This window comes from Diabrotica virgifera, chromosome 3, assembly GCF_917563875.1.
Source record: "Diabrotica virgifera virgifera chromosome 3, PGI_DIABVI_V3a".
Classification (NCBI taxonomy): domain Eukaryota; kingdom Metazoa; phylum Arthropoda; class Insecta; order Coleoptera; family Chrysomelidae; genus Diabrotica; species Diabrotica virgifera.
In genome coordinates this window covers 54,946,623-54,961,278 of record NC_065445.1, presented here as the reverse complement: position 1 = coordinate 54,961,278, position 14,656 = coordinate 54,946,623, and the positions used below count along the sequence as shown (strand labels likewise).

The following is a 14,656-nucleotide window of genomic DNA, read 5'->3' as shown; positions in this document are numbered from 1 at the left end:
GACTTTAAACTTTTATCTAGTCACTTTCTAACTGTCATAATAATAACTTTTAACCGAGTTATTAAGCTTTGAAAATCGCATTTTTCGTTTTTGTCAATTTTAAATTGCTTATAACTCGAAAACGATCAACTTTACAGAAAAATTATAAGAGACCTTTTTTGTCCAGAATGGTCCAAAAAAACATATAAAAAATTGTCCGGACTTCTTGAACCTTATTCTGGGATGTCTCACGAATGTGATTATGCAAAAAAATCTCATGGGAATATTTTTCCCAACGAACCCGCCGTTTTCGCCTTGTCTATAGGAGAAGAAGCAGAATCTAGCGATAAGGGGGTTTTTGATTCAATCTGATTTTTGGCTATGAAGGTGTCCTTATCTGCCGGGGACTTCCATATAATAGAGTCGTCTTTTAGGTCTTCCAGGTTTACCCGTCGGTAAATTTAGTTTTTCCTATGTATTTTAACAAGTTATCGGTAGACTTTGCTTTGCGACGTTTTATTTTATGACTTTAAATTATTCTTATTGATTTTCACCTTAACGAAAACAGTAAATGGATCAAATTAAAAAAAAACTAAAAAACATTCAGTAGGCAGATCTCATTTACACATACAAATAAATTTATCGTTAAACACCTTCGGTTAGCTTATTTTATAATACTTTCTAATAAATAATACGACTAATTTGAATTTAAACATTGTTTGCACGTAACCCACTTTCAGCAAACCCGACAATCTATTTTTAATAGGAATTTCTAGTTACATACTTATTTTAATAAATGAATTACACTCATCTAGATAAAAATGCGTCAACACAACTTTATAATCGTAACTTTCATCTTTGAAAAGTTTATGTCATATCTACTACATAGCTGGATAAAGGGGGGCAGGGGGATACAGCTGGATAAAGGGGGGCAGGGGGGATACAGCTGGATAAAGGGGGCAAACACTGCAACGAAGCAGCACTATGGCTTGCAATTTCTAAAGGTGAGAAATTTGACCACGAACTTCTGGTTTTAGAGTTGCAACCGGAAGTACTGTTTTAAAGTCGCCGAAATAGTACAAGAAATATACAGTGCGTCCATAAAGTAACGCATAAATTCATTATTTCGTAAACCGGAGATATTAAGGAAAAATCCCGAAATAGGTCGATTTTTATTTTTAAATTCCGATTTTTTGGCATATATATCATACTAGTGACGTCATCCATCTGGACATGATGACGTAATCGATGATTTTTTTAAATAAGAATAGGGGTCATGTGATAGCTCATTTGAAAGGGTATTCAATTCTCTATTCATTAATATAAACATTAACATATTTATGTATACAAGGTGTTCAAAAAAACATTTTATAAATTAAAATAATTGAGACAAAAAGAAGAATGTATTTAATTTCTTTAATTCAAAATACGTTTTACTGTTATCAGAAAACAGAAAAAAAATGTTTATTTGACAAATAAATATTGTTTTTCGCTTAAATTCAATGTTAAAGATTCCACCCACCTGTCTCTTGGCAGTTTGAACATTTCGTTTAAACGAAAATCAATGTTTATTTGTCAAATAAAATTTTTTTCTCTTTACTGACAGTAGTAAAATGCATTTTGATTTAAAATAAATTACATATATTCTTCTTTTTGTCTCACTTATTTTAATTAAAAAAATGTTTTTTGAACACCCTGTATAAATAATTATGTTAATGTTTATATTATTGGATAGAGAATTAAATGCCCTTTCAAATGAGCTATCACATGACCCTTGTTCCCATTTAAAAAAATCATCGATTACGTTATCACGCCCAGATGCATGACGTCACGAGGATCAAATATATGCCAAAAAATCTTAATTTAAAAATAAAAATCGACCTGTTTCGGGATTTTTCCTTAAAGTCGCCGGTTTACGAAATAACGAATTTATGCGTTACTTTATGGACGCACTGTATTATATAACGCGCCTTAGCAAGACGAAAACAAATACATATATACTTCCGGTTTCATGTCTGTCTGTCTGCTCGCGAATATAACTCCTACATTATTAAATCAGATATAATGACAAATGAGAGCTTTTAACCCAAAAATGGTATTAGAGGTGAACAATTTGACCTCAGACTTCAGGTTTCAGAGTTCAAGTTGCAATCTGAAATAATGTTCTAAAGTCGAAGAAATAAAATAACGATATATTTTTCGACGTGCCTCTGATCATTTTCTTTTATTATGTACAAGTTAAAATCAGTTAATCCACTCTGGCTCTCATGGCCTCAAATAATAATATATACTTCCGGTTTCATGTCTGTCTGTCCGTGAACACAACTCCGTCGTAATTGGAAGAGAAAGAATGACAACTGAAGTGTCGAATGAGAGCTTATAACCAACAGTTGATTTTAAAGGTATGATATTTGACCTCGGCCTTGCGGTTCCAGAGTTGCAATAGGAAGTACTGTTTTAAAGTCGCCGAAATAGTAGAAGCGATATATTATTTGACGCGGTGAAAAAGTTTTTTAATTGATATTTTAATTAATTTAGTTAATTTCATTGTTAAAAGGTTAAGTAAAATCGTATATCAATCGAAGCAAAGTTACACGAAGAGTTCAAATATCGACTTGCGGTTGCATTTCCGGTCACATTGGGTGAAAACCTACTAGAACTTACGAAGTTCAATTGCTTGTTTTATAAATATTAAAAAATTTACAGGTTTGCTTGATAATAAACCTATATCTAATATTAAACTACACTGCGGTGCAAAAAAATCGATCCACTAAAAATTTGGTCATTTTTGATGTTTCGAATTTCCTAAACCTGTTGTTCGATTTAAGTGATTTTTTACCACGTTATAGCCTTATTCATTGACAATATCGCTGTGATAATATTGTTGCTAGACAGTCAAACTGTCATTGTATACCGGGTGTACGAATCAAACTGTGTTTTTTTCTCAAAGTTCGCATCACCCTGTGGATTATTCTAGCATTCATAAAATACTGAAATTAAAACCCAACTATAGCCTCAGGTTTTCTTAACATTTTGTCTTTCGATTCATTCGCTTATGTTGAATTATAAAAAAGTTAGGTACTTTAACAACTGGCCATGTTCGTCATCAGTACAGGGTGTTTCTAAATAAGTGCGAAAAACGTTAAGGGGTAATTTTACATGAGAAAATAATGACAATTTGCTTTATAATCATATGTCCGCAAACGCTTCGTTTCCGAGATAAAAGATGTTAAATATTTTTTTACAAACTGACGATTTATTTATTGCTTTAAAACCAGTTGAGATATGCAAATCAAATTTGGTGAGTTTTAAGACGTAGTTATTGCACATTTTTTGACATACAATTAAGAATTTAATATTCACCATTAGCGCGCAAACGGGTATTATGACCGATAATATTACCCGTACGCACGCCAATGGTGAATATACAATTTTTGTGCTGAATATACAAAAATGAATTTTTGTGGTGAATATACAAAAAATGTGCAATAACTACGTCTTAAATTCCACCAAATTTCATTTGCATATCTTAACTGGTTTTAAAGCAATAAATAAATCGTCAGTTTGTAAAAAAATTGAACATCCCGTATCTCGGAAACGAAGCGTTTGCGGACATATGATTATAAAGCAAATTGTCATTATTTTCTCATGTAAAATTACCCCTTAAAGTTTGTCGCACTTATTTAGAAAACAACCTGTACTGATGACAAACATGGCCAGTTGTTAAAGTACCTAACTTTTTTATTATCCAACATAAGCGAATGAATCGAAAGACAAAATGTTAAGAAAACCTGAGGCTATAGTTGGGTTTTAACTTCAGTATTTTATAAATGATAGAATAATCCACAGGGTGATGCGAACTTTGAGAAAAAGCACAGTTTGATTCGTACACCCGGTATACAATGACATTTACCTGTCTAGCAACAATATTATTACAGCGTTATTGTCAATGAATAAGGCTATACCATGGTAAAAAATCGTTTAAATCGGACAACAGGATTAGGAAATTCGAAACATCAAAAATGACCAAATTTTTAGTGGATCGATTTTTTTGCACCGCAGTGTATATTTAATATTAGATACTGAAATTTTAAAATGGGATTTTCTGTAAATTTTGAAGAATAAAAACAAAATAAAGATTTTATAGTAGATATTAGTAATCATGTATACTCCTGACTTAGTTAATAAGAATACTATTCGATAATCCTTATTCGCTCCGTGCATGACGTGACACCTAGCATCGTCACCTGACATTTTTGGAGACCACAATTTGAAGTTACGCATATGATAAATACACATTGTAAAGTTGAAAATGATTAATAATTAGTTTTTTAACAATACTCAATTTATGTATAAAATGGTTGTAGTATTAAGAACTGGGTTCCTAAAAATTCATCACAATTTATCTTTTCAACCCCAAACGGAACAAAAAGGGAAAAATCTATCCTGTTTTTAAACTACTAGAAGTAATTCTAATTTAGCGCGCTGTAGTGCTATTTTGTAATTGGTCCAACCGAAGGAAACTTTACTCCACTAAATTATGAAATTTTGACACTATTGACTTATTTCTTAAGTTAATTAATTATATCGGCGATTTTTGTGTTTTCTGAGTTATTTCTTAAATTTATAGATTTTTAGTCTGCATTTATGTAAAAAAGAACCTGTTGTTTCTGGAACTTTTTAGCGAATTGTCTTATAAGTTGTCCGATACTGGATTATCTCAAAGGTTGACATGGTCAACCAAAAAAGAAGATGAATCTGGTGATTTTTATAGTGACATTATTTGGTGTGAATCTATCTTTTGAGTTTATTCCTCCTAGCGTAAATATTGTATCTAATTTATTTGTCATTATTGAAGATCTATAGAAATTATGCTTACTTTTTTGGGTATTATTAGCACAATTAAATACGCTATTTATTTACTGTCAAAGGTCGAAATCGTAAACCAAAAAAAAAGATTAATCTGGTGATTTTTATAGTGACATTATTTGGTGTGAATCTATCTTTTGAGTTTATTCCTCCTAGCTTAAATCTTTTGTCTAATTTATTTGTCATTATTGGAGATGTATAGAAATTACGCTTACTTTTTTGGGTATTATAATTAAATACGCTATTTATTTACCGTCAAAGGTCGACATGGTCAACCAAAAAAGAAGATTAATCTGGTTATTTTTATAGTGACATTATTTAGTGTGAATCTATCTTTTGCGTTTATTCCTCCTAGTTTAAATTTTTTCTCTTATTGGTCATTATTGGAGATATATAGAAATTACGCTTACCTTTTTGGGTATTATTAGCACAATTAAATACGTCATTTATTTACCAGTTTTGATAAAATTTGTTATGTAAACAATGACATTGAGATTACAAAGAATCGCCAAAATTGTCATATTTCGCCGCTACTCACGCTGGCATCGTTTCATGTACCCCCACCATGGTCACGCACAGAGCACGGAGCTAATAGAAAACACTGATGTTTTAGCAGCTGATAACGATCAACAATTGTTGAAAGTTTTTTAACGAAAATCAACAAAAACAAACTGAAGGTTAGAGAGAGGCATATGCAACAAACTACTAAATTCTGACTTTATAAAAATTATAGAATTCATAAAATTTTAAAATAAATTCATAATAAAGAGATAAAAATAATGTTTTTTGCACGATTGATCATTTTTGACTGTTTACCGTGACAGATTTTACGTCAGTAGGTGACATTTACTAGCAACTCGACGGTAAGTAATCCAACTCGACGGTAAGTACTCCAACTCGACGGTAAGTAATTCACTTACCGTCGAGTTAAAAAATCTCTTAATTTTAATTCATTTTTTTGAAAGAATAAAGAAAACTAACGAATTATTTATTAATATTGAAACTTCTTAGGCCTATAGCCAACATTTTTTCTCTTCAAATACGCGATCAAAGTTGAAAACTTGGACATATCAATGCCATCATAAAGAAAAACGGTGGATTTAATCATTGAATATTCTGCCCAGAGGCTTCCAGGAGCTTTCAACTGCATATGTCTTTGAACGAAATATGCCAATAGAGTCTTTTCTTCGATTCTTAAATTCTTGCCTTCGCACCATTTTTTAAAACTTTGGTAGGTATTTTGATAACGGATTTTGGATTTTTCGGGAATAATTGCGGAACACCCTTCTTCCCAAGCCCGTTCAATTTCTTCAAATTCTTCAAATTATTCAAATGGGGATTCATTTTTTTCGAATCCTGAGAAAGCTAATAAGTATTTTTGAAAAATTTAAACGCAGAATGAAAGACTACGTTATTAGCGAGGGCCGAAAGTCCCTGAGAACTTCTATAATGTTGATTTTAATAAGTTACAGGGGTGAAAAACTAAGAGAAAATTTAGTGTGATTTTTAATTTCAAATATATCATTCAAAATAAACTTTTTATTTATTCTAATGGACTTTCGGCCCTCGGTAATAATATAGTCTCTCATTCTGCGTTTAAATTTTTCAAAAATATTTATTGGTTTTTTCAGGATTCGAAAAAAATGAACACAATGCCGTGGTAATATTTTCCAAATCTATCTTTGTCTTACAACGCACTCAGCCGAATATAATATTGTCAGCATATATTGTCAGTCAGACACTGACAATCAGTGACAATTTTAAATATTTGACATTGCATCGGGAATATGTTGAGTTATTGATTAAATATTATTGATATATAGTGTATTGGATAAATAATTGATTTAAGACGTAAACTTAATAAAAAGTTATTTATTGTGTATTATTTGTGGAAGATCCAAGCACAGATCAGGATAATATATTCTGTGATCCAAGTATTTTGTTGTTAAAGATGTTCAAAATTGTAAGCGTTCCATAACAATATATTATTAAAAAATCACTTTAACACTTTTCCTCTTTTCTCGATTGAGTATTAGTCTTTGTTGTACAAATAAATTATTACAATCACTGAATACATAGTTAGTGAAAAAATTATCACATTTATTAACTGAATTAATAATTTGCAATTATAAAAATAACCGTTATCCAAGAACATTCAAAACCCATCTCTTTAAATTAATGATGACATTTTCAAGTAGAATGACATTCTAGTAATGTTTACATATCCATACCAGTGTGAATTTTACTACACGTAATTTGCCGTGTAAAGACAGAAAAAGTAGGGATACACGTAAAATATTTCCGAATTATGTACCCATAGCCTTAAAATTATTGACAACTAAATAAAAACTCAATTCTCCATTGTTGTTATGCACCCTAGTTACTACCTAACAACCAAAGTATCTATCTTGATAAAATGAATGAAACTAGTCAATATGACGAAAATGTTTAATTTTATAATTTATAATGGTATCAATCGTGCAAAAAACGTTATAAGCATGTCGAACGTTAAGGGTAACCGATCTCAGACAATAAATGGAGTCGTCGCTCCGCTCCTCCTCCAAACAATTGTCTTCGATCGGTATAAAACCCTTACCGTTCTCCATACTTAATATACTATTACTTTCTTTTTATTCCAAGTTTTTGAATAAGAATGTTGACATATTAATAACAAAAGTAACCTAATAAAAAATGTTCACTTACCTTCTTAAGAGCTCGAACTAGATCCCCATAATCTCCATTTTCCAACTTTGGAGTTTTAACCAAATTCTCAACTATTTCCAGAGCTTCTTTCCTCTCCTGCCATTTTTTAGCTTCCATTTTTTCATAAAAATCTTTGGGCAGTTTAGACAAGATTTCCACAGGTGTGGCCAATTCGTAAGGGTCAATATCCTGGACTACATCCTCCTCCTCCTCCTCTTCTTCGCCTGAAAACGGAATTTTAAATGACATGTGATTTAAATAGTTCTCAGATAAACAAATTGTCAATACATATTTAAAAATACACACAACCAAACTTATATGGAATCACCATGTACTTCAAAGCAACATTTATTTCTTTTAAAAAAACTTGTTATTGTTGCGAAGAATAAAGGTTTTTATTGAAAATAAACAAATCGATAAGACAATCAGATAGTACAGCTCGGTACGGTATAGGTTATTTGCTTGAGTTGCAAATTGAACGAAAATAAATAAACTAACTTTTGCGTCCAAAAATGAAAATATGCCTCATGTGGGATTATAGAACTTACAACGGGGAAAGATAATGGTCTTGTGGAGAAAGTAATGTTCTCAGAGGGAGATAGCTGTAGAGCTATGCGTAACACAGGGCGTTCTGTCCAAAACCTATGCTAGGTAACAGGAACTAGGAAAGCTTAAAAATAAAGCAAGGGAAAGTCGCCAAAAAGTAATAACGGCTCGCCACGATCGTTTAATTGTCCAATCAGCTGGAAAACACCCAACCATTTCTCACCTGCAGCTCCAAAGACAGCTTTTGGAAGCTACGGGTGTAACTTTTTCAGTTGAAACGATAAGAAGAAGAGTTCATACCAAGAAGTATACGGCAGGAGACAGTTATGAGTTCCCGAGTTATCCAGGCAGCACAAGATTAATCGCCTAAATTGGTGTCTTCACCGCCAAAACTGGAACATTGGGAATTGACAAAATGTGCTATTTTCAGAAAAACTTAGGATTGGTGTAAAATCAGATGACCCACGAAATCGTGTACTTAGAGGTCGAAGAAGGCAAGCAAGAACGAAAACTGTCAGATCTGTTCACAAATATACAAGGGGAAGTATAATGTTCTGGAGAGGTATTGTGATCCGTAAAAAAACTCCTTCAATTTTCATTCAATCTACTTTAACTGCTCACAGATATGTTGATAACCTGCAGTTAGGCTCTGGAGAGATGCAACAGGAGAACATTTAATTTTCATGCATGATAATGGACCTCCATATACCATTAGAGCGACTAGAGACATCATTGACGCAGAAAGTATCCCTTGTTTGGAGTGGACTGCTTGCTCACCCGAGCTTAAACCTATAGAGTATTTGTGGGATATGCTTAAAAGAAAAATTAGAGCACAAAACACCGCACGGCTAGTATAAGCTGCTCTTGAAGAATGGAGCAACCTAACACAACAAAAGATTGAAATTTTATTAGGAGCGTGCCCACGCAAACTGAAGCATTGCATAGGACTAGAGGTGATAACACTGACTACAAAAAAAAAATTAATAAAAACAATTTAAACATTATTAGTTTTACATTGAAATTTTTTATTCTATTGACTTTAAAACAACTAGTTTCAATTTGTTTGTTAAATACTCTATTGTTTTATTTAATCGTTACGTATTTGTCATTAAATTGCTTTAATAGTTATTTATGATATAAGTGTTAAAAGTACAATTTTAAGGCACGCATGTGAGAGTTTGCAGAATGAGCGAAGCGAATTCTGCAATTCACACGAGTGCCTTAAAAATGTACTTTTTATTAACACGTATATCAGAGGTTCTCAATCTATAGTACATGTTCCACTGGTGGTACATATCATTATTGGCGGTGGTACACAAAACACAGAAAAAATTAAAATAGTAGTACTTAGTAAGTATTGATAATACAATTTAAAAATATAGGTGGTACCAAAAATAATAAAAATAACTGTAGGTGGTACATCACCCAAAAAGGTTGAGAACCGCTGACGTATATCATACAATATTTTTTTCTACAAACGTCTTATATATCAACAATTATAATTTATTCATTCTCAATTACAGGACAATATCTGCAAAAACTTTTACTTGAACTTGACTGACATTCCATTTTTATATTTTTCTTGACATTACATCAAAACTGCCTATACTGTCAATAAGTAAATCATAACAACTATAGAATAACATCTTACTTTTATTGTTGTATATTCTAACAAATTTTGATAGTTTTTTTCAACAAACGTGTTAAAAATGCAATAATACAGTTTAAATTAAATTTTAAAAAACCTTTTAAACCACCTTTTTCAAATTGCGCAAGTTGTACTATTAATATTATTGTTAATAAATGAAATATAAATATTTTGACGTTTCACAATTTGACAATTCACTTTTAACTGCAGTGCCTTAAAAATTTTAAAGCACTAGTGCTTTAATAGTAGTTGAAGTCAAAGTACTGTCAAAGTATAAAGACGTATTTAAAAAGTTCTTTCCAAAACTTTAAATATTTCGAAGTTCTAAACCTTTTTGAAGGATCAGACAGGCTGCCGACGAGTTTGTACAACATCGAATATCTCAAAAATAGGTATACATTTCGTGGGGCAGAAAAGTAAGTTAAAAAAAAAAACAATTATAAAGAGGACCGATGGAGGTAAGTCCAAATATTTACTCAAATCTTCCGCTGTTTGATAATTCTGATATTGATATTGATCAAAATAATGAAAATTTAACGTGCAATACCTTAAACGGCGTTTCTAAAACACCTAAGGCCATAGCGGAAAAGAAAAAACAGAACAACATGGAACCAGAACACGAATCAGAAATAGTAGAGAAAAATAAAACTAAAAACAAAAATAAGAAGGCAGCAAAACGTCAAAGGCCGAATGAGTGCCAGGAAGATGAAGATTCAGTGGCTGAAATGAAAAAGCAACTAAAAGAAAAGGACGAAGAAATTAAAAAACTCAGAAACCAAATCCATCAATTGAATGAAAAAATCAATGGACTACAAAATACAATAATAAACTCTCAAGAAAAAGTAATCGAAACTATAGATAAAAGATTCGACGAACTTAAAAACGAAAACCAGACAACCGATATACAAATAAATGAAAAAAAAATCGATGACAGCAATCCCAAAGAAAAAAATTGAAGATACTAATAATAACATCGCAAATACAAAAAATTTACCCATAACACCCACAACAAAAACAAATGAAGATTTCCCTTCCCTGCCAAAAAAGGTCGGAAAAGACAACAGCGTGCCATCAACATCTAAGGTACAAGAACTATTTCCTTCCCTACCGAATAAGGGCAGGGAAGAGACAATGGAAACAAGCGAAATTGATAATATCCTTATCACCGAACAAAACAATCAAGAAAGCACTATAAACAGGTCCAAACCAAAACCACCCGTCATAAAACTACAAACAGTAAACGAAACAGGAACAATATTGAAAATTGCTGAAACTCAAAAGATATACACAGACAATAAAATCTCCAAAAACGGAAGAGAAACACTCATTCAAACAAAATGCCCTGAAGATTATAGAAAATTTACCCATATCTTGGAAGATTATAACAAAGAAATCAAAATTCAGTGGATCGCCTTCCCATTAGACGAAGATATCAAGCCCAAAATGGTTATTAGAGGACTTCCCTCAAATACAAAACCTATAGATATACAAACGGAACTATTAAATAAACATGAAATAAATACAATTAACGTAACAAACATGAAGTCTAGGAAGGCAGACAAAAAATCTCTGCCAATGTTTATAATTACAGTGGAAAAAGAAGACGTACCCAAAGCCAAGAAAATTACCAACCTTATGTACATGAGAGTAGTAATAGAAGATCTAAGAAAGAGCAACGGACCAACTCAATGTTTTAATTGCCAGGGCTTTCACCACGCCCAAAATGCATGCTTCAAAGACGCTAGGTGCGTAAAGTGCGGAGAAAATCACAAGAGTAAATTCTGCCAAATTCCAGCAGAACAAAAAGCAAAATGTGCTAATTGCCAAGGGCAACATCCGGCAAGTTATAGAGGATGCCCAAAGATACCTGCCTGGGGAAGACCCAGACAAATAACAATAGAAAACAGAACACAACAACCTAAAAGAAACAATGGGCAATCGTACGCCCAAATCACCAAACCAACCCAAAACCCAACAACAGATTCGACCATATTAATTTCAAAAGAACAACAAAAAGGACTGGCCACGTTGATAGAAGAGCTAGTCATAAAAACGGTAAGTGAAGCGATTAAAAATGTAAAAATAGCACTGAACTAAGGCACGAAACTAGGGGATACCTGAAGATAGGCTCCTGGAATTCAGGCGGCATAAGAACTAATACAAACGTGCTGGACGAATTAATAAATAGATATGAAATGGATGTCGTAGCATTGCAAGAAACTAAACTAACTCATACCATCAATATCAAGTTTCCAGGATACGACATCTACAGGAACGACCACAGAGCAAATTCAGGAGGAACTGCTATCCTAGTGAGAAAAGGAATAAATCATACATTACAACATACGCCACCACTAAACACTATGGAAGCAACAACAATAAAAGTCCAGATGAGACAAGGTGAAATAAGGATCACTTCAGCATATGTAAGGCCAACAGATCCTTTAAACGACGACGACCTGAATACGTTCCTGAACGCCGAAGAACCGTCCATAATAATAGGAGACCTAAACGCCCGATCCCCTAACTGGAACGATAGAGCTACAAACAGAAACGGTAGAATACTGAATAATTATCTAGTGAACAACGAAGACACCATGGTGATTGGGCCCATCGAACCAACATACTTTCCTGGAAATGCTCTACCAACCCATTTAGATATAGTAGTGGCCAAAAGCCTAGGACTACAAACAGACATCCGAACCTTAAACGAAGGATCAGCAGACCACAACCCCATACTCATAGAAATAGGTACATGGGAAGAAGATAACAGAACAACAAAGAAAAGAAAGAAAACTAAGTGGTCTAACTTCAAACGCCTAGTGAGCATAGGAATTGGAAACATTCCTACAATTGACAATCCACAAGAAATAGAGGAAAAAGTCCTAGAGCTCGAAAACATCATAAAAGAAGCACTAAGAAATAGCACTACTGAAGAAGAATATGAAATTCATATGGGAAGATTTAGAGACATAAATCAGGAAATAAAAGAAATGATAAGGGAAAAGAACAGAGCCAAAAAGAGAGCCAGAAGAACAAGAAACCAGGAAGATAAAAATAGGGCAAATCGACTGAATCGACAAGTCAAACAGGCACTAATAGACCATAGAATCCAAAAGTGGGAAAACTACATAAAAGAAATGGAGGAAAGGAGCCAAAATATGCAAGAAATATGGAGGCTCCAAAGAACTTTAAGAAACGATAGAAAACCCATTCCCCCACTACATGGAGAAAATGGGATCGTCTACACAGAAGAAGATAAAGCCGAGGTGATGAGAAGGACACTTGAAAGAGAGTGTACACTGAATTATCACCAAGACGAAGATATAGACTTTATCGAAGAAGTCGAAGAAACAGAACTAGAAACGCCCGAAGAACAAGAAGAAATAATAAATCCCACATCACCAAGAGAAATAAGTGAACTGATTCGAAAAAGTTCACCAAAGAAAGCACCTGGTCCAGACGAAATCACTAACAGAGCTCTGAAGTATCTTCCCTCGAAAGCAGTTGTGTATTTGACAAATATAACAAACGCAATACTAAGATACAGGCTCTTCCCAAATCGATGGAAGGAAGCCCATGTAATTATGATACCCAAGCCAGGAAAGAACCACATATTTCCTCAAAATTACAGGCCGATTAGCTTACTTCCAGCAGTCAGTAAGATAGTGGAGCGGGTCATCCAAACCAGGCTCCAATCAGAGACAGACAGGCTAGGCATAATCCCAGAATCACAGTTTGGATTCAGAGCTCAACATTCCAGCGAACTTCAAATATTAAGACTTACCGAATATATAGTAGCTGGATTCAATGACCAACAATATACGGGAGCAGCCTTTCTGGATGTAAGCAAAGCCTTTGATAGAGTGTGGCATGAAGGACTGACATACAAAATGAGAGATTATGGATACAGCGGGGCCATGACGAAACTCATCTCCTCGTACCTAAGCGACCGGAAGTTCAGGGTCCGGATAGGACCAGTTCTATCAGAACACGGAATGCCGGAAGCTGGAGTACCACAGGGGGCAGTTTTATCACCCCTTCTGTATACCATATATACAGCAGATGTTCCAAGAACACCCGGAACATTGATCAGCCTTTATGCAGACGACACTGCAATTGCTGCAAAACACATGAACCTAGATATAGCTGTAAGAAATCTACAGACGGCATTGGATACAATAGAAGAATGGAGTATCCAATGGAAAATAGCAATAAATCCAGATAAGACCCAAGCGGTTATCTTCAAAAAGAGAAGAGATAACCCAGAAGAACAGCTAACATTGCAAGACAGACCCATCGAATGGCAAAACGAAGTTAAATATTTAGGAGTCACAATGGACCAAGGTCTTACATTCACATCACATGTCAACGCAACAGTCCAGAAAACAGCAGCGGCCAGATCGGCAATAAGAGGACTCACAGGAAGAAGAAGCAAATTAGCTATGAAAACAAAATTAAGACTGATAAATAGCATTATACTGCCAATAATTACATACGCATCTCTTGCATGGGGTCACATAAGTCAAAGTAACAAAAAGAAGATACAAGCGGCACACAACAACTGCCTCAGAGAAGCTGCAAACGTGCCCAGATACGTCGCCGAACGGTTCTTATTTAGAGACCTAAAACAAATAAGAGTACTGGATATTATGGAGGAAAAAGCCAGAACAAAATTTGCTGAGCTAGAAGACCACCCAAACCGGATATTGCAAGAGATATTAAGGTATGATGTGTACCATAGATGGAAACATAGGAGACCCAAACAACAAATATTAGTAAATATATAATAAAGGCTAGATAATCGTAGCTCTATCAAAAGAAGACAACCTGCTCACCTTTGGCATCTCATTATATTTATTAATGTTGATTTTTATAATTTTCAGACATCCCTCAAAAAAAATATACAAA

The 14,656-nt window shown here is 33.6% G+C and overlaps 1 protein-coding gene across 3 annotated transcripts in view; it reads right to left on the bottom strand.

Annotated features, from left to right (window-relative positions):
- The window catches only part of LOC114326570 (protein mini spindles), a 141,078-nt gene that overhangs the window by 111,556 nt on the left and 14,866 nt on the right, over positions 1-14,656 (bottom strand). For all 3 annotated transcript variants that reach the window (XM_028274965.2, XM_028274967.2, XM_028274966.2), the window contains exon 5: positions 7,552-7,775. In XM_028274965.2, the coding sequence (XP_028130766.2) occupies positions 7,552-7,775 (224 nt within the window). The remainder of the gene's footprint in view (positions 1-7,551; positions 7,776-14,656) is intronic.